A 27,107-nucleotide genomic window follows, 5' to 3' on the forward strand; every position below is an offset into this window, starting at 1 on the left:
TCATAAATGTTCCCTGCTGGTTTCCTCAGGGAAAATGGGCAAAAGCTCTGCTTGTAAGGCCTGGAGATCTTCTTTCCACTCTGCAAAGGCTTTTGTACAGTGTTCTCTGCCAGAGACGTCCATGGAAACCAACTCCTGAGTATTGTGCTGAGCCGATCCCTCCAGTGAGTGAGTAGTTTGGCATGATTAAGGTCTGAGGCAACTTCTAACACAAGGTTTATGAGGGTGTGTTATTTGGGGGTCGTATATCCCCATTTTATGTACATATGTATATGTGCGTAGAGTATCACAACTTTCCTTCCACTCTACCCAAATTGCTCTAGATAGCATAAAGTGTTTGTCATAATTTGTCCAACAGAGCGTGTACATCCTGGGATTCACCTGCACATGAGACCCCACCATTTCCATAAACTTCCCTCGTACCCTTACCTTGTCTTGGCCTTCAATTCTTAGCAAAGTTATTACAATCGGTATTGTCACCTTGCATTCAAGAGAAACCAATCTTTATCTTAAAGGTCAAAAAGAAGTACATGCCTCCAGGTTCCCATGTATTTAGTTCCCACCATAATCTGATAGAGAAATATTTCCTTTTCTCTTGAATTTATCTTGCTGCACAGCCGAAAGCAGATACGGATTTCTTTCCTGACTTCCTCAGCTAGTCACTTATCAGTCAACATATGTTTATTTGGGACTTAGCTTGTGTAAGCAGCTGAGATGTAATTATCTGATTGAGTATAATAACAGCATGTAGCTGTTTGCCATAATTTTTAAATTTTTTCCCCCCTAAATTCCTTAGTGACACTTCCCTAATATAGGATTTCCTGGGTTGGGGAGTGAAGTTAATGAGAGTAGGGGAAATTGTGAAAATGGGGCCTCTGAGAAGGCCCTGAGAGAAGATCATTAAAACTCTGCTTAATTACGTACTTAGCAGTAAAGGCTTTTTTCCTATGAATTTTATTTCTGCTTTCAAAGGCATCTACTTTGGTGGTTACTATAATCAGCACCTCTTAAGTGTTGCAGCTATCAATACACTGGCCTTTAAGACATCATATCCTGCCTATGAATCATAGTCAGTTGACTTTAATAGCTTAAATGGAGTCCACAAAATGATGTTATGGAATTTCTTTTATTGATTGAAAAGCTGTTTGCTGGGGATAAATTTCATATAGTATATGCAGGTTATAATTTTTTTGTTTTTAATATCTATGAAACCAATGTGGGCCTTATGGCTTAAAATCATGGGTTTTACTTATTAAAAGGGTCAACAAAACCAAATAAGGTGGACTGTACATATCCTATTTTGAAAAACTCCATATCAATGAAGTTAATATTAGACAGCAATGGGAAAAAGCACTATATTTGGAATGTTGAAGAATAGTATTTGGTCCTTTTCCTTTCTTGCGTGTGAACATATTTATTCCCATCTTTAATATTCTCGTGTGGCCTTGAAAGAGTTTCTGGAATTGCTGCTCCTTAGCATAGCTCCTTGGGGGTCCCAGGGCGCTTACAGGCCCAGGGAGACGGATGGGTTGTCATAGTTTTAGAACCTTTTACTAGCCTATGTTTCTAAGGGAGCCAGGGAAATAAAAATAAATCCTGCCTCAAGCCTGACTCAAAGAGAAAAGCTTTTACTAAATTGGGAAGATTGACACCCCTTTCATTTTACTGAAAACTTGATTTCAGTTTTAAAGACTTCTGCATAATAACTACTATTATTGCTCAACATCGTTTCACTTTTATTGAAGGCCATATTTATTTAGGGCTGAGACAATTTTAAATTTGTATTTGATATGAATTGAACTGAATTTGTCTCTGTGTCTTCAAGGTGAAATCAACTTAATCGATGCAGTGTTTCAAACTGTAACGGTGTTCCAAATGAAACTTAAATTATGGCCAGCTCACATTAAGGTAAACAGTTTTATGGATTTCCACACTTTGGCTAAACACAGTCCTGTGAACAGCGAAAAATACACAGCCTTGCATTTCAGTTTGATACATGTGTAACAAGAACTTGAAAACAGATTTTAAGACTTCTGAGAAAATAATATTTTGATGCATCTGTGACTCCATTTTCAGTTGACATAAATGCTACCTGCCAGTTTTCGAATGGAATACATACAACTCAATCTGATATCCATCTTAAAGAAAAATTTGATCATGTCTCTTTACTAGACTTCTGTAGGTACTATCTTCCCAGGGACAAAAATCCCTCAATTCACAATCCTGCCTTATTCATGCCATTGCTTTTTGGCAGCACCTACATTTGTGAGCAATTATTTTCAAGAATGAAGCACATTAAGAGTAAAGTTAGAACCAAAAATTCTGATGAGCACCTTGAGAACTCAGTGAGAATTTCAACTACTTCCATTGAACGGGATATTGATGCATGGGTTTCTCAAACACAATGTCAAGCATAAGAAAGTATTTAGGGGTGAAATGTGATCTCTTTGTGTTACTTTGCTTTGTTTGTGCACGATCTTTTAATTGTGGAGTCCTAAAGATTGAAATTTAAAACATTGGTGGAAATTCAGCAACATTTGCTGGTATGATTTAAAAATTCTGGGCCTGAATTAAGCCAGTGAGATACAGACTTGTGCTTTTCCTTCCATCTGTAGATTAACTTTCTACATTAATATCACAAATGCGTATGGCTGTGAAACAACACTAGTCACCTGGGGACACAGAATACCACTGTAGTGAAAGTTTAGGGAGATTAAGATATAAATAAACAAAAGAGAGAGAGAGAGAAACTTTTAGAGATAGTCTTACTCTGTCACTCAGGCCAAAGCGCAGTGACACAGTCATAGCTCATTTTATGCTTGAAGTCTTGGGCTCAAGCAATCCTCCTGGCGCAGCCTCCCAAGTAGCTGGGACTTTAGGTGGGTGACACCATGCCTAACTAGTAAGAGAAAGTGGGTTTTTAAACAGTTCATCTCTCAGTAGATTCCATGATATTTTCATTATGTCTCATGGTTAGGTTTTTAGTTCTCATGTTGTGGTTTAACGTTCCTTAGCAGAATCTTCACCTTGACTACCAGACTCTTACATTCTAATAAAGGTCATGATGGGGTAAAAGAGAAAGTTATAAACCTACATCCTTAGATATCACAGTTACTAAAACCATCACCAAATATGTGAAGGAGTCAGGGGTGGTTTTGCCTGATCCCCATTTCACATGTCCAGTTTGGTCAATGCTGAAGGCAGAAGGGTTTTAGAGACCCACAGTGGATTTTCCTAATCTTATTTGAGAAATATACTCTAGCCCCTTCAGCAGTGGCTGTTATTTCCTTAACTGGAAAAAACCCGATTCTATCTTGAACCCTAGATTTTAACAATTATACTGACATTTGCTCTTGTATTTTACTACAAGAAATGTAAACACACACACACAAACAAAAAACACTTGCTTTCATCAGGCAAAAACAGCAATAAAACTTTGCTACATTGCTTCGGGGGATACCAACATTATGTCTTCCTGTTACTGTCTATGGTATTAGGACCTTGGCCATTCCCACATGACGTTAGTTAACTACATTAATCATGTCATACTGTAAGCCTGACGGGGCAGGAAGTAGTGAGGACCTTGGATGCTTTGGTGACATACTTATGTGACAGTAGTAAGATGCTTGAGTGTCAGAGGGTGAGGCAAAAGTCCTGAAAAATACAGGGGCCTGACATTTTAGTAAAAGCTTCAGGGTCCAGTAGTCTGAGGGACAATAGAGTACTCTAAAAAGAGTCAAGTTTTCAACATCATGTTTTATTAGTGCATTTCTTTGGATTTTTGAGACAATGTATGACACATTTCAAAGATGCTATAGTGATCCATTTACTAGATGATCTGAAAAGCTGCCAGTTTTATGTGGAATACGGATGAAGAGAAGACTCCAGCCGGTCCAGTCTGCAGTGCCAGTCGTTCTACCTCCTGCTCCTTGTTATCTAACGGATCCAGTGTTACTCAAAGTGTCTGTGACTAATTGGGATGCTTTATAGAGCTCATGGAAATCTGTAATAGGAGAATTAAAGTGCCCTATGCTTGTGGCATAAAGCCATTCCCTTTGCAGCAAGAAACTATTAGCATATATTTAACACTTGCCCATGGGGCATTGGATGACCATTTTTTGGATAACTAATTTTATCTGATACCTTCTAGCCACCAAGTCACAGATTCCCAGCAGCACTTACGTCAACAGGATATCACATACAGGACTAGGTTGAAGAAGGCCTTGCAAACACAGATAAATTCAACATGCAGGATGCTTACAATCTTGATGTGCCTCTTCCTGACATGTCACTATTCTCAAACCACACCCATGACTTCATGGGGATTTCAGAGTGACCTGGTGACTGGAGAGAGAATAAGATCAGTCCTGCTTATTGGTAATTCTGTACAAAATAGTCTGGCACCAATTAGAAAATGAATTGCATTAAAGGTGGTCCTGAGGGATAGTTGTGTCCTCTTCAAGGAGTTTATACTTGTCCACTTTGCTAAAAGGAGACTTGGCCTGAGGCAATGTTGTATACAAACTTATTCTTCAGCTGAGCAGGGAAAGGAGATTCGGGGAGCAGATATTCAGATGGACTGATTGGAATGGACCAAAATGTGAAAATATTTGAATGCCATGTGAATGCTTACTATAAGGTCCTCACTGTTGGATAACCTGCTTTGAGGCACTCAGGTTTCTTTCTTTCTTTTTTTTTAATTGAAAGTAATAAGAGGGTAAAGATGTTTAGGTTACATTGTTTTCAATGCTAAGGTAAAGTTCAAGTTGTAGTTGAGCCCTGCACACAGGGGTTTGCTGAACACCCTCACATTGTGCACATTAGGTGAGAGCCTGTCCATTGCCCTCCCTTTTTTCTCCTCCCCTCTCCCTCTTTTCCCTTCCCCCTTGCTGGATTATATATATTTTTTCTTTTGTGTGGGTGTGTAGTTGTTTATATGTTGGTTTCACATTAGTATTGAGTACACTGGATACTTGTTTTTCCATTCTTGTGACTCTTAACTAAGAAGAATGTGTTACAGCTCCATCCAGGTACATAGAAGATGTAAAGTCTTCATCTTTTTATGGCAGAATAGTGCTCCATGGTATACAGGTACCACAATTTGTAAATCATGGGTTTAATGGGCACTTGGGTTGCTTCCATGCCTTGGCAATTGTGAATTAGCTGCAATAAACATTCTGGTGCAAATGTCCTTGTGGGAAAATGATTTTTGTTCTTCTGGGTAGATATAGGATTGCAGGATCAAATGAAAGGTCTACTTTTAGTTCATTGAGAATTCTCCAAACTTCTTTCCATAGAGGTTGTGTTAGTTTGCAGTCTCACCACCAGGAGGCTCAGGTTTCTTCCAAGTGACCCTTGTAAACCAAGTGGCTGTTCAGGCCTGTGTGGAAACTGTGTCTGGGCTGCCTGGCTGCCACCACTACTGAGTGGTTGCTTTGTCAGAGGAAATGGCGTGAAGCTCCTGAAATGGTGCATACCCGTGGAGCACCTGAGTGGCATCTTGATTACATTGGACACTTTCCATCATAAAAGGGTGTTCGAAACTTCTTATTTATACGTGAAATCCTCTTGTCTCAATAGTCCCTGATGGAATTAGATGATCAGATGTAGTAGACTTTGATCAGCTTCATGCAGGTGCAACCTGATGGCACCTCACCTTGGACCTCTGTGACATGCCTCTTGCTCCCCACCCTGAAGTTTCTCTGATATGGCAACATGGGGCCCACATGGCACTTAAGCATGTATAATGTGTTGGGTTGAGGGAGTTACTGTCTCATAGAAATATGACCTATGACTGGTTCAGTTGGGCATTCTTGCCTAGGACTTTGACTCTGGCAGGGACAGCCAGAGATTATTCACATGGCAGTGGAAGTAAGAGTCCAGTGTTGATGCCTCCAATGGCAAAACTGTCCAAAACAGTTCTCCTGGAACGTCTGCCTGCCTTCTTCCTGTGTATCTTGTCAGCTTTATTTTTCAGTCTTCATGTTGATTCTGTGAGCTATTCAGTAGCTATCCAATAAATAACTTCTCAGCTTAAGTAGTTCCTAGTGTTTGCAACCAAGAACCCTGACTCTGTAAAATGAGAAGGTTAGACTAAACGACCTCTACTTTATTACCTGGCCTTTTCTCCACTCTATTATTAGAATGGTTCCATTTTATCAATGTGTGTATGTATTGTTATGAAGGGTTATTCCTCTAAGAAATGAAAGCAGTGCATTATTAGACTTAACCTTTTAGACCCTGTTGGAGATGCTTTTTGGAAAGATGACTATGGAGGTCAGCCAATTTAGTAGATACATGTACCAGTTGTAATAAGCCCTGTTTCAGTGTCTAGGGCTCAGTTGAGTTGTAGCAGGATTTGCACACAAAGGCTCCTTTCTTAGTTTATAATTGTTTGTACACAGATTTGGCCCATTGCCACTGAGAGAGAACGAGCATTTCTTGAGGACCTATTACATATCAGTTACTAAGCCTTTCGCATGCCAAGGTGGGTGAGGACTACAGTGGGAACTGTCTGCCCCAGTGGAAGAAGTATTTAATCACTGAGATTATCTAGAATTGCCCGTGAATTATAATAAGCAGGTCAACCTTTAGTTTTATTGTTTTTAACTTTTTTACAGATGATGCACCCCCTTTTTTGCCTGTACCTGGTGCACGAGGCTCCTTCCAACTCTCCCTTGGCATGGCACTGCTCTAAGCTTTATGTGCCATCAGTTTTAACATATCAAATAGCTCTACAAGGTATTGTCACCCCCATATTATAGATCAACCCTGGAAAGATTAAGGACCCAGCTAACTTAAGAGCAGAGTTAAGAGTTAAACTCAGAATGTGCAAACTTATGCTGTCCCTATGACACTGCTGTGCCACCACAAGGCAGCCTGGAATATCTTTTAGGCTCTTATTGTAGGACATAGCAGATCACTGCAACTCTCTGGGGTTTCTGAAAATCACATGGAGGGTAGGGTCCTGTGTAGGGCAACAGGTGAGTACTGAGTCTGTCCTTGGTGACAAAAATACTTTGATTGTCTTTGGTCTGTAAAACTCTTACCATATTAGATAGCTCTTTGTGAAAAGAACTGTATAAAAACAGAGACTAAATTCAGGCCTACAGGACAGGGCAGCTGTCCTACTTCTCTGATGTAGTTGGCTCATCCTCAAGACATAAACAGAAATAGCATTTTAGCTTGTTAGTGATTAAAGGGCAGTCTCTTGCAGGAAAGAGTTTATTTAAAAGAATACAGCTTAAAGCAATCTACCAATCACGATGAGGTATTAAAACTAATTTTCTCATGGTTAAACTATGCCCCTTTTTGTGCCCACATTGACAGGATGGATCTACACAACTGTAAGGCAACGATTCAAAGACATTGAGAATGGTTTGAACTGAAGTAAATGTTAAACAACAGAAAAAGCCTTTGTTGCTTTTGAATCCCTATATCCCACTTCCCTCCATTTGCACCACCATTCTTCAGTTCTGAATATTTGTTGTTTAAATATGTTTAGTGAAGGTAGAAAAATTACCCTTTGCTGTTTTTATGGTAAAGATTTTCTCTTACTGATAAATTAATGCTAGAGACTTTTTGACTCAAGTATAGACGAACATATGGATTAGATTTGGTTTGGAAATAAACATGGCTTTAAGGCTTGTCTGTGGTAGTGGTAGCACAAGGGAGGGAAGGAAAAAAAATATTATACATGTTAGTCTTTTTTTAACATCAGAGTAATCAGAAATATTCTCAAGTCTCTCCAATCCCAGCAGGGCAGATGGCTTCATTCTTTGTACAAGCCTGCCACGCAATCAGAATCCTGAAACTTTGTGACCTGGGGGACTGGTGAAACCTTTCCTTCCTGCTTCCTGCCTATCTCCCACCCTCTGGTCCTCCATATTTTAGGGTGTAAGCTGACTGCAGAGCTATCAACGTCCTAATCTAAATTTTTTCCTGCAGATTAAATTATGCTGCTGCCCTTGGTTTCCTGTTTGTCCAAGTGTGGTGTGTAGACCACCTGCATCAAAATGGCCCTAGGAACTTGCTGGAAATGTGGAGGCCCAGGTTCATGACAGTCTTATGAAATCTACATCTTCACGGGCAGAGCTCAGAAATCTACATTTTAATAACACATCAAAGTTTGGAATCTATTGTTCTCCTCACTCAAGTTTTTTTTTTTTTTAAACAGGAGACTCAAGCTGTCCCCCTCATAGAGGGATGTGGTATCACAGCTCACAGCAACCTCCAACTCCTGGGCTCAAGTGAGTCTCCTGCCTCAGCTTCCCGAGTAGCTGGGACCACATGCGCCCGCCACAACGCTCGACTATATTTTTTGGTTGCAGCCATCATTGTTGTTTGGCAGCCCAGGCTGGATTTGAACCCGCCACCTTGGGTGTACATGGCTGGCACCTTAGGTACGTGAGCCACAGGCACCAAGCCTCACTCAAGTTTTAACTGAAGTTAAGATATGGCATCCCAGGGCTATATCTAGGTAATAATTTTAGCATTGTTCAAAGTTTAAATTCAATTAGTATTTATTGATTTCCTATTTTCCTGCCATGCTTTCATACACACGTTATTTCATGAAACAATAAGTTATCTGGTGAAATAAGTATTTTATCTCACAGTAATGATGAGGAAACTGGTTCTTGGGTACTAAGTGACTCATTCACTCACATTTACACAGCTGGAGCATGGTGGCTCATGCCTGTAATCCTAGCACCCTGGGAAGCCGAGGTGGATGAATTGCGTGAGCTCAGGTGTTCAAGACCAGCCTGAGCAAGAGCAAGACCCTGTCTCTAAAAATAGAAAAAAAAAAACTAGCTGGGCGTTTTTGCGGGTGCCTGTAGTCCCAGCTACTTGGGAAGCTGAGGCAAGAGGATCACTTGAGCTCTTGAGTTTGAGGTTGCTGTGAGCTGTGATGCCACAGCACTCTACCAGGGCATAAAGTAACACTCTGTCTTAAAGAAAAAAGAAAGAAGACCAAAAAGGTTTACATAGCTGGATCATGGTAGAAGTAGGATTAGACCAGGCTTCTGATTCTGTGGCCTAACATCTGATATATCTACTATGGGGCAGGCACTAAATGTCTCCCATAGACCTCTCTAATGGGAGAAGACAGACTATTAACAGACTATTATGTGCTCAAATGCACATAGGTGCTTACATTAAAGACAATGCAGAAAGTGGCATTTATATTTCAGAAAAAAATACATTCTTTTAGTTCTTATTTGTCATATAAAGCTGAGTTACTAGTAGTCATGAAGACTGAAAAAATCCATGGTTATTATATCTAGGAGATAATGGGAAAATTGCTCATAAATATTAATCAATAAGGATATAACTAAGGAAATATGTCTAGAAATTCACCTCTGTCTCATAATAAGTGAGTGTAGCTGCGATGAATGGGCCCGACTGGAACGTATTTACAAGCTGTTTAAACACTTAACATGCAGAACCTCACACAAACATTCTTCATCTATTACCCTGAACATTCCAGCTCTAAACAAATGAAAATGTTTTTGAAAAAGAACAGAAATAACTATCTTGGCTTAGGTCATCGGCCTTTTGGGCCTAGTGCTCATGTTTAAAACAAGTTTGAACAAATGTCTTGCAGGCACTCACCGAAGAAGACTTTTGTTTATTTTAACTTGATTGAGGTTCTGCTCCTCCTGAAAGCAAAGTGGAGATGAGCAACTGAAAGAGGGGGACCCTGCAGATGCCCCTCGTCTTCCCTTGAATCCTTGCAGTTCCCTGAAAAAAATGCATGAAAACTTCCTTCACAGAGTTCCCTGCTGAAATATCTTCTTTGAATTTCACTTCTCTTGGCTTTTAAGAGAGTTGATGAAGGAAAAACTCACATGAAGACTATTCTCTACTCTCTCAAAATGGCTTTTGAGACAGGGGTCCTTCTTACTCCAAGCTGTTCTTCTGAGGATCCTTTGATGCTGGGAACCGTTTTCTTTTCTTCCTGGAATGTCTTTCTCTCTATGAATGCCTGGCAACCCCTGTTCATTGAAGTCAGATGTCACCACTTCCAGAGTCCTCTCTGACTGCTGCGCCCCTTCTTAAGGAGCTAGTCATTCTGCTTCTTGGACGTAGCCTCTGTGGCTGAACTTTTCACTGTTCACTTGCCTGTCTTCTTCAGCATTACCTTGAGTAATTATGAGGCTGATAATCATGACTTTGCCATCTTTGAATCTTCATTCATCACAATGAGGCCCACCCATGAATGTTTTTTGAATTGAATCCAAACTGGTGTGAATTAAAATAAAATCTTAAGCTCCCAAGCTGACTGATGGACTCCCTCTGGTTATAAGGAAGGACCTCCTAGGAGAGGTAGCACATTGAGACACATCATTCATTTTTATCTTAGTGGAATAAGTGAACAAAATTCCTTTAAGAGTTAGTTTTGAGCCAGGCATAGTGGCTCATGCCTGTTCCTAGCACTCTCAGAGGCCAAGGTGGGTGGACTGGTTGAACTCAGGAGTTCAAGACCAACCTGAGCAAGAGCAAGACCCTATCTGTATTAAAAATTGAAAAGATAGCCAGGCATTTACTCAGGAGTCTGAGGCAAGAGGATCCTAAGAGTTTGACATTGCCGTGAGCTATGGCACCAAGGCACTCTACCCAGGGTGACAAAGAAAAACGAAAAAGTTAGTTTTGATAGAAGGAGAGGAAAAGAGACCTTAGGTCAGAGTACCAAGTCCAAAAATAGAATAATGAAGCAGCTCAAGATCGGGCATTGTCATAAATAAGCAAGTGAGTAAGGCTGTTTCTATACTATGCCTCATCTAAAGGGAGAAACAAGAATGTAATCAGTAAGATCAAGTATCTTCAATAGAAGGGACGGGAGAAGTTTATCTCCCAAACTTCTCATTTGCACCATTTTTGGACTTGGTACTCTGACCTAAGGTCTCTTTTCCTCTATTGTATTTTATGTAGTATTTTCTGGTATTTTGAGCTAGGTTAGGATTATTTTTCATCTCCTAACATTTCAGTGACAAGAACACTTTATTTACCTGCGCTGGTTTTTATAGACATTTCCAGTCTGTGCATTGCCTGGCTTGACTTTTGTCTGGAAAAGAGTCCATTTGAGCCCTTGGCAAATGTGAGATAATGATGGCTAAGTTTATATCCCTGGAAGGTAGCACTCTGAAGAGAACTGATGTGTATACGAGGTCTTTACACGTCAGTTTAAGGCCCCAGTTGAGAAGTGAACATGGACATTTCCTGGTTCATCCCTAGGAAGAATAAGAAGGCCAGGAGAGTAAAGGGCTTCACACGCTCAGGAATAGATCAAAACACTGATGGCTCTTCCTAGAATTAATGTTGAATTGTTTTCTCTGACAGAGAACAAGTGATCCCACCACTGGTGCAAATTAGAGTGTTAATAAAGGTCTGGCCTCCTGTGGAATTCCTGCTTCACTCCACAGGATAAAAGCCATCTTCCTCTTGGGAGTGGAGACGAATAATGAATTGCTTTGAGAAGGATGTGCTGTGAGCCCCATCACATGGTGAGTGAGATGGGCATGATCTTTGGGGTCAGACCTGGGTTTCAGTCCTAGCTGGATGACTTTGGGCAAGTACTTACCTCCTTTACTGTTTTTTTTTTTTTTTAATGAGTTCAAAGGCAATAATAATACCTACTTCACGGTTGTAAACAGTGGATCATCACATAGCTTGATCCCCTGAGAAGGGGCCAGTGAATGATAATGTCCATTTTACTTTTACTTCCTTTCTACTGAATATATTGCTTTTCTTTGCAAAATAAAGCTAACACCCAGAAAACTAGCAAAGACAAACTCACAAGAGCCTATTTCTTCTTAATGATCAACCATAGTAAATGGCATGTGACTATTTGCTCAAAGCGGGGAGATTTATTATATGACCTCATAAACAATCTTAAAGAGGTTTCTCTATAAATTTGCTGTGTTATATCTCATAGAAGCTATTTTTAGCAGAAGGAAAAGTCTCAGCAAGGGCTGAAGGAGAAGAACACGACAAATTCTGGGATGTACATGAATTTGCGATTTTACCATAAATTTGTTAAAATTAGTTTCTCTTTGGGAAAAAACCCACCAGGAATGGAATACCTACTGTATACTAGGTACTGTCACATCCATGCCCTCTTCTTAGTCTATAAGGACTACCAGGGTGATTTATGAAATTTGCCTGTGCCTTTAGCAAGAAATAGATTTTAATTGTGTGTGTGTATATATATGTACATATATATTATACATTTATATATATGATTAAAGCAAAAACTTAATAAAATAATACTTACCATTACGACATGTAATGCAACTGGGAGGTTTTCTGTTCTATACCATTTGACTTTGTTATGACATTAGATGTAACTCGTTTAATAGATATTAGGACCTGCTAATGTGATGTTACTTGTATTTTTAAAAATTCTTCCCTACATTCTTAGGTACTATTATCTAAATTTTGCTTTTTACAGTGGAAATAAAAATTCCAAGAGCATGCAAGATGTGCCGAAGGCCACATGGCTTGGAAGTGTTTGGGCATGGATTTGATAAGTTCTGGAGTCCACTGTGCTGCCTGTTATATGCCCTCCTTCTTTGTGTGTGTGTGTGTGTGTATGTGTACCTGTTCTCCAACATTCTCAGCTATTTATAGGCATACACCCATCTGCTGGGTCGGTCCTTAAGCAGTTACATGAAATAGTGACAGCAGACAGGGAAAGCACAGCCTTTAGAACTCTTCTCCTTTGCTCATCCCCATTGCAGAGTTCTCACCGAGCCCTCTGGATGTGCAGGAAACACGGACTTATTCAGATACCGTATTTTGCCATGTGTAATGCGCTGTTGCATACAACACACACTCTTTTTTTTTGAGACAGAGTCTCAAGCTGTCACATGGGTGGAGTGCTGTGATATCATAGCTCATAGCAATCTCCAACTCTTGGGCTCAACTGATCTTCTTGCCTCAGTTGCTCTAATTTTGGTAGAGATGGGGGTCTCGCTTTTTGCTCAGGCTGGTCTTGAACTTGTGAACTCAAGCAATCCACCTGTCTCAGCCTCCCAGAGTGCTAGGATTACAGGTGTGAGCCAACACTCCTGGCCTACACACCCATGTTTTGGCCTAAACTTTTAGGAAAAAAATTCTTTCATTTTAATTTTTTATAAGAGCCTAAAAGTGATGGCACAGTGGTGCCTTCTTCACTTGTGAGAGGCAGGAGGTATGGAGCTGGCTGCTGTGGAGAAGCCAGGAGTGAGCCCAGGTGGCAAGTGAGAGTGGTCCAGAGGGCCTGAGTACCTGTCCTGCTGCCCCTGTGCCCTCCCAGCCCACCCTCATCCCCATGTCCTCTCATGTCCTGTTCCTACCCATGTCTATTGGTGGGCATGTTGACATCATCACTCCACTGAGAATCCTGGCAGGCTTATTTCCCAGGAAGCTGGTGTGAGAGGCCAGGGCCTGCCTTGGCAACTGGTTTCCTGGGAGTAGATCCCTGCCCTCCAGGCTGCCTCATCTCTCATGCAGCTGGCCCCATTCTGAGGCCCCTGGGACGTGGCACTTCCCTGATGCTGCCCCAGGCAAGTGCTCTGTGTTTATATTTGTGTTTAGTGACTATACCATGACCCCTTGAGGCATCCAGACCGTGGGCACTCAGTAACACCAGAGCGAATGACTCCCCCCTTTCTCAAACTTACAAATCCTACAAAGAAAATGAGACTCCTGACTACACCCAAATACACCGAATCAACTCTTTAGGAGAAAACCTGTGTGTCTGTTCTATTAACAAGCATCCTAGATGTTCCTTCCTACTGGCAAAGTGGGGAAATTATACCAACTCAACACATTGGGGGTTTGGACAAGTCATAGGGTCAAAATTACAATCAATGGGGGTACCCTGAGCTTTTGAGCTTCTCTGCCAGGTACACTTGCAGATAGAAACTTTATGGAAACTGAGGCCCAAGATCAACAACAGGGGGCTATTAGTGGAACCAGGTCTCAGGAACCCTAGCTGGGGGATCTTCCTCCTCAGCAAGGTGTTGTCCCTGGGGCCTTAGAATAGGGCCTGCTGCACCAGAGAGGAGGCAGCCCAGAGAGGGCAAGAGCCCGGGGCAGGCCCCTCGCACAAGCATCCTAGTTGATAAGCCCACTGGGGCTCTCAGCAGAGTTGCTGTGGCCATGTTCCCACTCAAGCGCAATTGGCTGGGCGGGCTGGAGGTTCCTGCACCAGCAGTGCCCGAATTGCGATGGGACAGCCCAGGATGGGGAGGGAGTGTGGAGGGGGTGTGATTATCGCATTTCAGGGAATTTTTTTTTGCATATAGATATCTTTTCTAGAGTTTTACTTTTAATACATAAGCATAAATAAAAGAATTAAAAACATTTGTTTAGGTATGGAATTAATACTGCCCATATATAATATGCATCCTTATTTTTCACTCAAAAATTTGTGCAAAAAAGTGCTCATTATACAAGGCAAAATCTGTAAAAATACTGAACTACAATGAAGTTCAGTAACTTTATTTTATTGTTCTTTTCTAATAGCAGGCATACATTTTTGGTTTCAGTCGAGGAGGAAAATGTCTACTCGGTGTTTACCTTTCTGTTTTGCTAGAGAATGAACAAGTTGAGGGCACCAGAGTAAAGAGGAGTCCCTGGATTCATTCTGACAATTTAAAAAATAAGAACATCTTACAGCAAACCAGAGGACACGGTCCACCCACATTTTATAGTCCATTATGTTTTTCCAGTGACATGTTACTTTCTGGAATTCTTAAAAATAATAAGCTTTGTGAATCCAATGTAATAGCTAGTTTTGTTTGTATTAAAAATATTTTATTAGAAAAGTCTGGAAAGATCGTTAACATGGTGTTGCCCCCACCGACGGTTAGAAGGAGGGACATACCTTATCTTTTCATGAAAGAGTTCCAAGAGTCTGACAAGCCAAAATCTCCCAGTGTGTCACTGAGAGCAGCTGCATAGACAACTCGATATGTCCAGCCTCAAAGCTAAGCCTAGATGAGTCAGGCATATATTTTGCCATTCTAATCCTAAGTCTTCAAATTTAAATTGTCAGAATGTATAAGTGATTACTATAAAATAATTTGTTTAAAAGAACAAAAAGACAGAAATAGAAGTGAAGAAAGAAATTGCAGCTTTGATCTAGCTAAACTGCAAAGAATTGGACTAGTGCCTCAGAGGCCAGAAAACCTCTGTGAAGACCGGTCATTAATTCTGTCAACAAATATGTTTTAAGTATTTACTATGTGCTGGATACTATGGCAGGCTGTTACCCTATCCTCAAGGAATGCAATTTTTTAATGCCTCTTCTGTCCAGTGATTGGGAGTGTCCTTTCAACAAAGTCACTGGTTCTGACACTTGACACAATGGCACATCATGGAAGGTCACTGGAAGCAGGCTTGTGGGTGGGGAGGAAGTGGACTTGAGTGGTCTCAGCTTATGTTGTGTAAGCACAGTTCTTGAGGTGTGGAAACATGCACGTAATTCCCTGTATCCATTGGGCTGACAACATGACTTGAAAGTTTCCTTTGCTCTGTGGAGTAAGAAGCACTTAGTCTTGTAGAGTTTAGAGTGGTCTTCAGATTGTGGTTATTAAACCAAAGGATGTCATTACTGATAGCCGTTGCAGACTGTGTGTGTGCATGTGAATGTGATTGTGTGAGTGCATTCATTCATTTACTAACAGACCCAAATCAAAGTCAAACATCCCTGCCCTTCAGGAGCATCCATTTTTCTTTTGATATAGTAATTCTAACCCAGGCCACATTCCCTGGGAAAACCAATTGTTTCATAGGCTTCTTCATAGACATTTGGTTTCTCTGCACTTGGAGACCAAGAGGGCTCTTTAGAGTTTCACTGGACCTACTATTGTGTTGTCATTGGGTTTTAGAGCCAGAATCAAGGACTCTTATTTTATACAGTTCTGTTGCATACCTTCTTTGTCTGAAATAAACATTACAAGAGCAAGGTACCTGGAACACAATAAAAGCCCAGTAAATATGTTTTGAAAAAGTGGATGAATGGTTAATTATTGGTCCCAGTCTCAATGAAGCTTGGAGTCTAGTATTGTAAACTACACTGATTTTCAGTAATTTATTTATTCAACAAGTATTTTTTAAGTGTCTACCATTGGCAGGTACTTTTCTGGGTTCTAGGCAATGAGATTATGATAACTATGAGAGGAGTATTGACTTTAGGACTATTAACTAAATTTCAAATTATAAGTTAAAACCTGAGTTTGATAATAATAACATAGATAGATTAGTATTAGTCTGTTTTCAGTGGCTTGTAAGGAATACCTGAAACTGGGTAATATATGAAGAAAAACAATTTTTCTTACAGTTATAGAGTGGGGGAAGTCCAAGGTTGGGGATGGGCATATCTGGTGAGCCCTTCTTTCTGGTAGAGACCCTCTGAAGAGTCCCAAGGTGGCTCAGGTATCATGGCTGAGAGCCACAGATATTTCTTCTTCTACTTACAAAGCCACCAGTCCCACCTCCATGAATAACTCATTAATCCATTGATTCATTAGCCCATGAATAGAGTAATTCATTTTTGAGGGCAGAGTCTTTATGATCCAATCACCTCTTAAAGACCCCACCTTTCAATATGAAATTTGGATGATACATTTAAACCATAGCAGTTTGAATGTACTTACTATGTACAAGCTACCATGGTACATGTTTTATATTATTATCTTATTTAATGTCCATGACACACCTAAGTAGTATTGTCTTGCTATATTAATTGTTATTTATTATTATTACAGAATAAACTCAGGGTTAGAGAGGTGAAGTAAATTGCCTGAGGTCATAAAGCAAGGAAGCAGTGAAGCCAGGATCTTAATCTTTACGGAAAACTTTCATGTCTAATAGCTTTTCACTTTAAACGTGAAGAATAACTCTTTGCCATTAAAAACTAGCCTACTACTTTTTTTACTGGAATTATTCTGTAGGTGAAGGAGCAATACTTTACTTGATGATTGAGTCTTCTCAGTCTTACCAATATAGGGTTGAAGTTCAGCTAGTGCCCTCATTTAGAGACCCTGAATAACAGTGCAGGTATTTTATTCATCACTGCTCTTTGGTTAAACCTTATGAGTCTGTGTAAATCTCATCGTAATTGCTACTGAAACTTGTTTTGAACTATGTCTTGTCTTTTCCAGTATGTAAAGGGCACCTCTAGAGCTTTTATGAATAGTTAAAATTATAGTGCCCTGGAAAGGATGAAGTCTTCTAGCCCTGCTCGGACACACTGTTTACCCTCTGGTTGGACGAAAGGGAGGACATACAGCTGCAAGAAGAGTGAAACGGTGGTCGGAGGGAAATGGTTTTTGTTTTGTTTTTAATTTGGTTTTATGTTCTTTAATTTTAAAACATTTAGGGGGTACAAGTGTTTTTTGTTACATTTATTCCTCATTTCCCCTCCTACCCTCCCCTGTTCTTAGTTTCTGAAGTCCATTATACCTCTTTATGACCGTATATCCCTTGTTTAGCTCCCACTTGTAAGTGAGAACATATGGTATCTGGTTTTCTATTCCTGAGATACTTCACTTAGAATAATGGTCTCTAGTTCCATCCAAATTGCTGAAAATGACATTATGGCTGAGTAGTACTCTGGTGTGTGTGTGTATGATATTTATATATACAATCACCTTTTCTTTATCCGCTCATCAGTTGATGGGCACTTAGGTTGGTTCCATATCCTTGAAACTGTGAATTGGAGCCTGGACTTCATCCTGGTGATTGCGATAAACATTCAAGTACAGATGTCTTTTTGATATAATGACATCACTTCCTTTGTGTAGATATCCAGTAGTGGGATTGCTGGACTGAATGGGAGGTTTACTTATAGTTCTTTAAGGAATTTCCGTACTGCTTTCCACAGTGGTTGTACAAGTTTACATTCTTACCAACAGTGTAAAAGCATTCCCTTTTCATTGTGTCCACACCAACACCATATAGGAGAAATAATCTCACTCAGCTTATGAGAAATGTGAGGAACAGAAATCCAAGAAAGAGGGGAAAACCATCAGCTTCTGACATTGAGGAAAGGCTAAATGGGAGGATACATTTTATGATACACAATGAAAAAAGTCAACAAAGGATTGCACAGTTTGATGCAGAAGGAATGAGAAAGATGTAAGGAGAGAAACCATTTTCTACTGTGAGACATGCAAGAGGGAGCCTGGACTTCATCCTGATGTTTGCTTCAAGAAGTATCACACTCAAAAAAATTATTAACCAAAACACTTTAATTATTTTATGTTACCTAAAATAGATAAAATCATCAGTTGAGTTCATATTTATGTTTTTCTTTTTTAAAACTGTAGGATAATTACAAGAAATCCATGGACATCTTTCTTGCCCCAAATAAATAAAAGCTGGAGGCGGGGGAGCATGTGGGTGGCAGAAAAACTGGATTGGAGTTTTCATAATGGCAATTCTGACAGGGGTAAGGTGGTATCTCATTGTGGTTTTAATTTGCATTTTCCCGATAATTAGTGATGTTGAGCATTTTTTCATATGTTGGCCATTTCTCTACTTTTGAGGAAAATTTGTTCATATCTTCTGTGCACTTTTTGATGGGGTCATTTGTTTTCTTCTTGCTGATTTGCTTGAGTTCCTCTTAGATTCTCGATATTAGTCCTTTGTCAGAGGTATAGTTTGGAAACACTTTCTCCTATTCTTTAGGCTCTCTATTCACTCTGTTGATTATTACAAAACTTTTTAGTTTAATTAAGTCCCATTATATTTATTAATTTTGTTGTTGTATTTGCCTTTGGGGTCTTAATCAAAATTCTTTCTGTAGACCACTTTCCTACATTTTCTTCTATAATTTTTATGGTTTTAGGTCTTACATTTAAGTCTTTAATCATCCTGAGTTACCTTTTTGTTTATGGAAAGAGATAGGGATCATTTCATTCTTTTACATGTGACTATCTGTTTTGCCCAGCATCATTTATTGAGTAGGGCTTTCTTTCCCCAGTGTATATACATTTTTTTTTCTGTTTCATCAAAAATCTGTTGGTCATAGGTACATGGTTTTATCTGAGGTCTCTTTATTCTGTTCCACTGCTCTCTGTTTATAGCAGTATTACGCTTTTATGATCCCTATTGTCTTATACTATAATACAAGTGAAGTAATGGCTTGCCTCCAGACTAGTTCTTTCTGTCCAGGATGGCTTTGGTTATTTGAGCTCTATTTTGTTTCCATATGAAGTTTAGGATTATTTTTTTCTACATCTGTGAAAATGATGTTGGCCTTTGGATAGGAATGATGTTGAACCTTTAGATCACTTTGGACACTATGAACATTTTTAACAATGTTAAAATCTTTTTAATCTATGAGCATGAGATATTTTTTCATTTGTTTTGTCACTTATGATTTATTTCATCAGTATTTTGTAGTTCTCCTTTTAGAGAATTTCATATCATTGGTTAAATATATTCCTGGGCATTTTATTTTCTTTACAGTTGTTATAAATGGTATTGAGTTATTAATTTGACTCTCAGCTTGATGGTTATTAGTACATAGAAATGCTACTGATTTGTGTATATTAATTTTGGAATCTGAGACATGGAATTTATTAATCAATTCTAGAAATCTTTTGTTGGAGTTTTTACGGTTTTCTAGGTATAAGATCATATCATCAGCAAATAGTAATAGTTTGAACTCCTCTTTCCTGATTTGGATGCCCATTATTGCTTTCTTTCGCCTGATTGCTCTGGAGAGGATTTCCAGTACTGTCTTCAATAGATGTAGTGTCAGTGGGGATTCTGTCTTGTACTTGTTCTTCTGTCTTTTTTCTTATTCAATATGACTTTGGCTGTGGGTTTGTTATATATGTCTTTTATTATTTTAAGGTATTTTCCTACTATGCCTAGTTTGTTGGGGTTTTTATCCTGAAGGGGTACTGGATTGTACTGAATGGTATTTTTGTATGTATTGAGATAATCAGGTGGTTTTTATTTTTAGTTGTTTTTATGTGGTTAATCACACTTATTAATTTGTATATATTGAACCATCCTTGCATTTCTCCATGAAACCCATGGTGAAGTGCTGTTGAATTTGGTTTGCTAGTATTTTGTTGAGGACTTCAGCATTTATATTCCTGAAGAATATTATCTGCAATTTTCTGTGTGAATATGTGTGTGTCCTTTCCTGTCTTTAGTATCAAGGTGGTACTGGCTTCACAGAATGAGGTAGGGAGGGTACTCTTCTTCTTGACATTATACAATAATTTCTGTAGGAAAGAAGCCAGCTCTTTGTAGATCTAGTAGAATTCAGATGTCAGTTTGTCTGGTCCAGGATTTTTATTGTTGTTGTTGTCAGGAGATTTTAAAAGTACTCTTTTGACCTCACTACTAATTATTTGTTCAGGAATTTTATTTCTTCTTGATTTAAGCTTATGAGGCTGTGTGTTTCCAAAAATTCATCCATTTTCTCTAGACTGGCTAGTTTATGTGGGTAGATGTTTCTATAATAGTCAATTTATGATATTTTTATGTAGTACCAATTGTAATGTCTCTTTTTTTTTCTGATTGAGCTTATTTGACTCCTTTTCTTCTATTTCTGGTTAATATACTTAGTGGTCTATTATCTTTTCAAAGAACCAACGTTTTGATTCTTTGATCCTTTACCTTTGGGGAGGAAGGTTTCCATTTCATCTAGTTCTATTCTGAACTTTTTTTTTCATGAATGACAACTTTATTTTTTATACTTAAAAGTTGATGAAAAACCACAACTAATCTTACTAAAGAAAATCCAACATTTCAATTGAAAAACATAGTAACTATATTTACTCATTAAATATTATTTAAGTTTTCTAAAACACAATTTGAAGACATCTAGCATGCATGTTTAATTTCAGTACAATGGATTCAAGGCTAAATATACATGTTACATGCATCAAGGCTAGATTACAAATTATCATAGTCATCATCATCTTCTTCACATTTTCTTTTCAATGCACTTGAGGATTCATTGGCAGTATTTTGTGATGACACCATAGTAGTAGTAATAAGAATGTTTTTGGACCCAATTAAGGATGGATTAATCAGAACATCCCGAACTCCTGAAGTTGCAGGAATTGAGGCTTTTACAGCTGGGGATTATGAAGTAGGCATCTGTATCGTAAACCTTTGCCCTGTGAGAGACATTGGAGTCGCTACCTTAGTTGAAACAGACATGGTTTGTGGGGTTGGTGTGCCTAGTGTGGGAGTACTTGGTCTGCTAGTAACTGAACCAACACTTAACCGAGGAACTGTTATTCTTCCTGCAGAAGCAGATGCCTTTTTCTGTAAAGACTTAAGCCTATAGTTTGGAGCTGTTAAGCAGTATCTATCAGGTGGCAATCTGGGACCTGAATATGGTTTGATCAATGGCAAAGGGGTTTGGTTTCTTTGCCTTGCAATATCTAATAAAAAATCTCTTGGGGGAGGAGAGGTAAAAGACTGGTCAGCGCGACATTGGATTGCCAATCGCACATCATCTGCATCCACAGTAGCTTTCTTAGCATGGCTTGAATAAATTTTTGCATCATCTAGAATTGTGGTCACATATCGGAAGGCAAACTCCAACATCTGATTTATAACTCTTGACTCATATTCTCTAATCCCCATATCCTTCAGGATTTGTGCCATCATCTGTGCATCTTTTGGCATGCTCCTGGGAGAAGCCATCTTGCCAGACTCCATGATATCCGGTGATCAGACTTCTTTAGCTAAATCACCCACATTAATGTATTTCAGTCCTGATCTTGACTCAAGTTCTTTGCCTAGTGTGGTTTTTCCAACCCCAGGTGTACCCGTGAGCAGGATGTTCGGAAGCACATGGTTCTCACCGTGATGGCCTATTCTGCAGTTTTTTATTTCTTTTTTTTCCTGCTAGCTTTGGATTTGATTTGTTCTTTTTCTAGTTCTTTGAGGCATGTTAGGTTGTGTTGATTTATGTCTTTTTGATGTAAGCATTTAAGGCTATGAGCTTTTCTCTTAACGCTGCTTTTACTGTATCTCGTATATTTTGTATGTTTGTGGCATCTTTGTCATCTAGTTTGAAAAATCTTTTGATTTCTATATCATGGACCTAAAGATTGTTCAGTAGCAGGTTGTTTAAATTCTATGACTTTGTCTGTATTTGAGGATTCCTCTTAGAATTAATTTCTAATTTTATTTTGCTGTGGTCTGGGAAGGTACATGGTATGATTTTGATTTTTCTGAATTTGCTGAGACTTATTTTGTGGCCTAATACATGATATATCCAATAACATGTCCCATGTACGATGAGAAGAATGTATATTCTGTACTTTTTGAGTTGAATGGTCTGTAAATGCCTGTTAGGTTCATTTATTCTAGAATACCATTTAATTCCAGTGTTGCTTTATTGATCTTCTGCCTTGATAATCTGTCCAATGCCATCAGTGGAGTATTGATGTCGTTGGCTATTATGATGCTGCTGTTTATTTTTTTGCTTAGGTATAGTAGCAATTATTTTATGAATCTGGAAGCTCCTGTGTTAGGTGCATATATATTTAGTGCTGTCATATCTTCTCACTGAATTGTTCCTTTTACCATTATATAATGACTGTTTTTGCCTTTTTTAAAAAAAGTATTATTGGTTTAAAGTCTATTTTTGAAACCAGCCCTTGTACTTGGACCTCTGGCCTCCAGAACTGTGAGAAAATAAATCTGTTAAAGTTCTCCCATATGATACTTTATTACAGCAGCCCTAGCAGACTAGTAGAGTCTCCCACTCCAACCTCCAATCTTGGCCCATTGAGGAAGTGAAAAACTGGATTACCATTGTTATTATTTTTTAAATTGTGGTAAAAATATGCAAAATATATTATTTTACCCATTTGTGAGTGTATAATTCAGTAGCATTAGATACATCCACAGTGTTATGCAACCCTCAAAAAAAAAATATGTTTTTCTATGAGTATAGCTATCCTGCTCACTTTTGGTTTTTATTTGCATGGAGAAATTATTTTCCATCCCTTTACTTGAATCTATAAGGATCTTTGTGAGTTAGATGGGTTTCTTGGAGAGATATAACATATATTTGAGTCATTATTTTCCATACATTCAGCCAGTGTCTATCTTCTAAGTGGGTGAAGGCTATGTTAACCAGTTTGATGAAAGTATTTCAAATTGTATATAAAACCAGAACACTGTACCCCATAATTGCATTAATGTACACAACTATGATTTAATGAAATAAAATAAGACCATTTTCTTTCAATGTTACTCTTAATGTGTCAGATACTAGTCTGTACATCATGTTGAATGTTTTCTCCCATGTGCTACTGTTTCATTAGAGTTGTGATCTTTAACTTTCAGGCTTTTTTCCATTGGTGGGTATTGATTGTTCTGTTCCCTATATAGAGCATTTTTGATTATTTCCTATAGGGCAGGTTTACTGGTGACAAAATCCCTTAGGATTTATTCACATGGGAAAGACTTTATTTCTCTTTCATTTATAACATTTAGCTTCATGGGATACAAAATTCTTGGCAGCACAATCCCTTTTGGCTTATAAGATCTCTGCTGAGAAGTTTGCTGTTAGTCTGATGGTTTTCCTTTGTAAGTAACGTGTCATTTCATCTTGTAACTTATAAAAATTTTTCTCCTTTTCACTGACTTTGACCACCTGCCTTGGTGATGTTCTATTTGCTATGAATCTTCAAAGTGTCTATTGACCATCTTGTAGCTGAACCTAAATCTCTAGTGATACTGAGGAAATTTTCCTCAATTATTCCCTCAAATAGGTTTTCCATGCTTTTTGCTTTTTCTTTTTCTCCTTCAGGAATACCTGTTATCCTTATATTAGCTCACTTTGCATAGTCCTGTATTTCTCACAGCGATTGTTTGTTCTTTTTTTTTTTTAATTCAGTAGAAGTTTGCCTCTTTATTTAAGTGCATATGATGATAATTTTGGTAAACAAATGTTCAAATACATTAGAGGAAGTGGTAGGTAAAATCTAGATAACCATGCATTATTTCCTAAATAAAGGAACCAATAACTTATAGTTTAACAAAGGAACCAATAACTTTTATAGTTTAACAAAGAACAGCCTGTCACAAATGACCCTCTCTACTTTCCTCCATCTAGAAATGTTCATTCTTCTTTATTTTATTTTCTAAATTGTTGACTGACTGGATTAATTTGAAAACCTTGTCTTCAGGCAAATTCTGAAATTCTTTTTTGAAATCCTGAAATTCTTTTTTCTTCCTGGTCTGTCAAAACTTTCTTTTGTATTTTGAAATTGCCTAAATGATTCTTTCATCTCTTTAATTTTTGTTATATCTTTTCTTGTGTTATCACTTTAGTGAATTTTTCATTCATGTCCTGAGTTTTGTTTTTGTTTCTTTGTGTTGTTTTTCTACTTTCTTGTCAATCCCATTCATCGTACTTGCTGTCCATAATCTGAATTCATATCAGTCATTTCAACAATTTGGAGAGCTCTTGTGATACTTTGGGAGCATTGAGGGAGGTTGTTTTTTCATGTTGCCAAAGTTATGCTGAGTTTTTCTCACCTTGGGCCTCTTCTTTCAGCTCAGAACATATAGCTTTATGGTACACCTTTACTTCTTTGTTGGGACCCCATCTGAGGATAGGGGTGTGTATTTGGGTAGTGAGCTTGAGTCCTACTCTGGAAGCTTGACTAGGCAGGAGAGGGTCAGATGCACTGTGGACCTTTCAGACTTTGGCTCTGCTATATTTCTCCCATTCCTCTGTGGTTGTCATGGGACACTGTGGTGGGGTGGGCCTGTGAGGCAAAGTGTATATACGGGGTGAGGTAAATTCATGGGATAGGGCTTGTGTACAGGATGGGGTGGGTTTATGAAGTGAGGTAGGCGTGCAGTGCCAGGTGTACTGATAGAGCAGGGCACAATGTGCTTGGGGTATAGTGCATGTGAAAGATGTGGTGGGCCTGCGGGTGGGACATGTACATGGGATGGTGTGGGTAATCTTCCCAGGTCTAAAGGTAGCAATCGTGCTAGCTTTTGCCCTGCTCTGGGCCTCCAAGGTGACAGCAGTGGTGGTCTAGCTGTCCCAACAATGAGCAGTAGGTGCTGAGGTCTATCAGTGTGTGCTCCGCCCAGGTTCTGTAGGAGGTGTGGCTGAGCAGGGTCACCCAGGACCCAGCAGCAGGCATTGGGTCCAAGTTCTCCTGCTCTGCCTGGGTCCCCCAAGAGTGGTGGTGGTAGTGCTTGGCACCCACCCACGGGGCATGTGCAAGTGCTGGGACTCCCCAATTTCTTCCTGCCAGGCAGAGGTGAGAGGGGGCAAGCAGCTATGGATCTGACCTCTGCATAGTTGTAGCACTCTGAGGCTGAGATATCACAGCCATAGCAGCCAGGGTTCACAAGCTGGCTGTGCTTTCTCTCTGGAGCAGTGCTGCCATACAACTTCCAGTGAGATCTCTGTGTCAGTCTGGAGGCCTGCTTTGGTAGAAGGGAATTCCCACAGATCCAGTAGCAGTGTGCTCAGGGGAAGTGTGGACCTCAGGGTCCTTTCCTCTGTCCCTTTCCCATGTGGGGGGCCTTCCCCCAAAACGTCCAGTCCTTCTGAGGTTGTCCTACTTGTCTCTTCTTCATTCTGCCACCTTTCTGTTGATTCCCAGTGCTTTCTCAGTTGATCTGAAGGTGAATATCTATTCATCACTTTTGATCCTCTTCACAAGCATGCTTCTGTATAGCCTGCTTCTAGTCCACCATCTTGGTCCTTCTCTCCAAAACGGTTTTTGTTTCCTTGATCTTCTTGTTCAATTTTACGTATCCACATTTATGCTGTGGTGGCTATAGGGAGCTGCTAGCTGTTGAAGTTTACTTAGATCATGAAAGACTGATGAAAGGAGGCTGGTCCAACAAATGGTATTAAGGAGAGTATTTGCAACTTTCTTTAGAAAAAGGAGTGAGTGATTAGTAATACTTATTATCCTCTTTGCTAGGAAGATAATTATTTCCTTGGGATAATCAATGTGAAATCACGTACTTTATCTCAATCCTTTTTTCCTTATCTCTTTTCAAATCACAGTGAAGAAAGGTACGCTTTAATTTGGGATTGATCAGAATGGCAAAGGCACCTCTGGTTCCTTGTCTCTGTATTTTATCTTTTTTCCTCTCCTGGTCTTATTGTCAGTCCCTTTTCAACATTTGGTTAGAAAAAAAAAATCTTTCTTTCTTTGATGCTAGACTATCTAATGTCTATAAGTATCTTTCTCCTGCTGTTGTGAAGATAAAATAAAATGATTGATTAATGAAGAGCTTAATAAGAACTCTGGACGTGTACATTGTAGGACCAGCTTCCTGAGCATATGACCTGAGCAGTCCCACTGGGTTCCTTGCTCAGAAGAGACTCACACTAGGTTTCATGCTGTCCTGTCACTAACCTGCAATTCTTAATACTTTTTGAACAAGGTAAACCATGTTTTCATTTTTCATTGGGTCCCACAAATCTGTAGCTAGTCTTGGTTAGCTATTACCTCTAATGGAACTATCATTGCTAATGATATGTGACACTCAATATCCTAAAGATTTACCTTTGTGGATTTATGTTTGGATATCAGATTTCCTTTCCTTCTGTCACAGGTATAAGAGAGCTAAAATATAGTTTCTGTATAGCATATATAAGACATAACTGTCTTTCAAATAGCACACATACACAAAAATAGAGCTCTGTACAAATCAAAGAATCAGTGTTATCAGGGCATTCATGGCATTTTCAGATACATGACCCACCTTCACCTGCTTCTCTGATTCCCAGTACAAAGCAGTGAGACCTCCTGTTCTTATGTCATAAGAAGAACCATTGTATCATTCAGAAATATAACCAATGGGATATATATAGAAACACATAGGAAGGGACTGGCTCACTTGATTGTGGCAGATGAGAAATCCTGTAGTCTTCTGCCTGCAAACTGCAGGCACAGAAAAGCCAGTCATAAAATTTTAGTCTAAGCTTAAAGGTCTGAGAACTAGTGTCTGAGTCCAAAGGCCCAGATGTCAGAGGGCAGGAAAAGATGAATGTCCCAGCTCAAGTAGAAGGCAAATTTGCCCTTCGTCTGCCTTGTTGTGGTATCCAGACCTTCAGTGGATTGGATGATGGCTGTCCA

General features: G+C 39.2%; 1 protein-coding gene across 1 annotated transcript; it reads right to left on the reverse strand.

Moving 5' to 3' along the window:
* Window positions 1-20,910: 20,910 nt before the first annotated feature.
* LOC100964299 (transcription initiation factor TFIID subunit 9-like) lies at window positions 20,911-21,825 on the reverse strand. Its single transcript, XM_012813291.2, is given in 1 exon segment — window positions 20,911-21,825. A coding segment is annotated over 1 exon segment (777 nt). The 5' UTR covers window positions 21,688-21,825.
* Between the last annotated feature and the right edge of the window lie 5,282 nt (window positions 21,826-27,107).

This window comes from Otolemur garnettii, unplaced genomic scaffold (assembly GCF_000181295.1).
Source record: "Otolemur garnettii isolate 467f Iridium unplaced genomic scaffold, OtoGar3 scaffold00006, whole genome shotgun sequence".
NCBI lineage: Eukaryota > Metazoa > Chordata > Mammalia > Primates > Galagidae > Otolemur > Otolemur garnettii.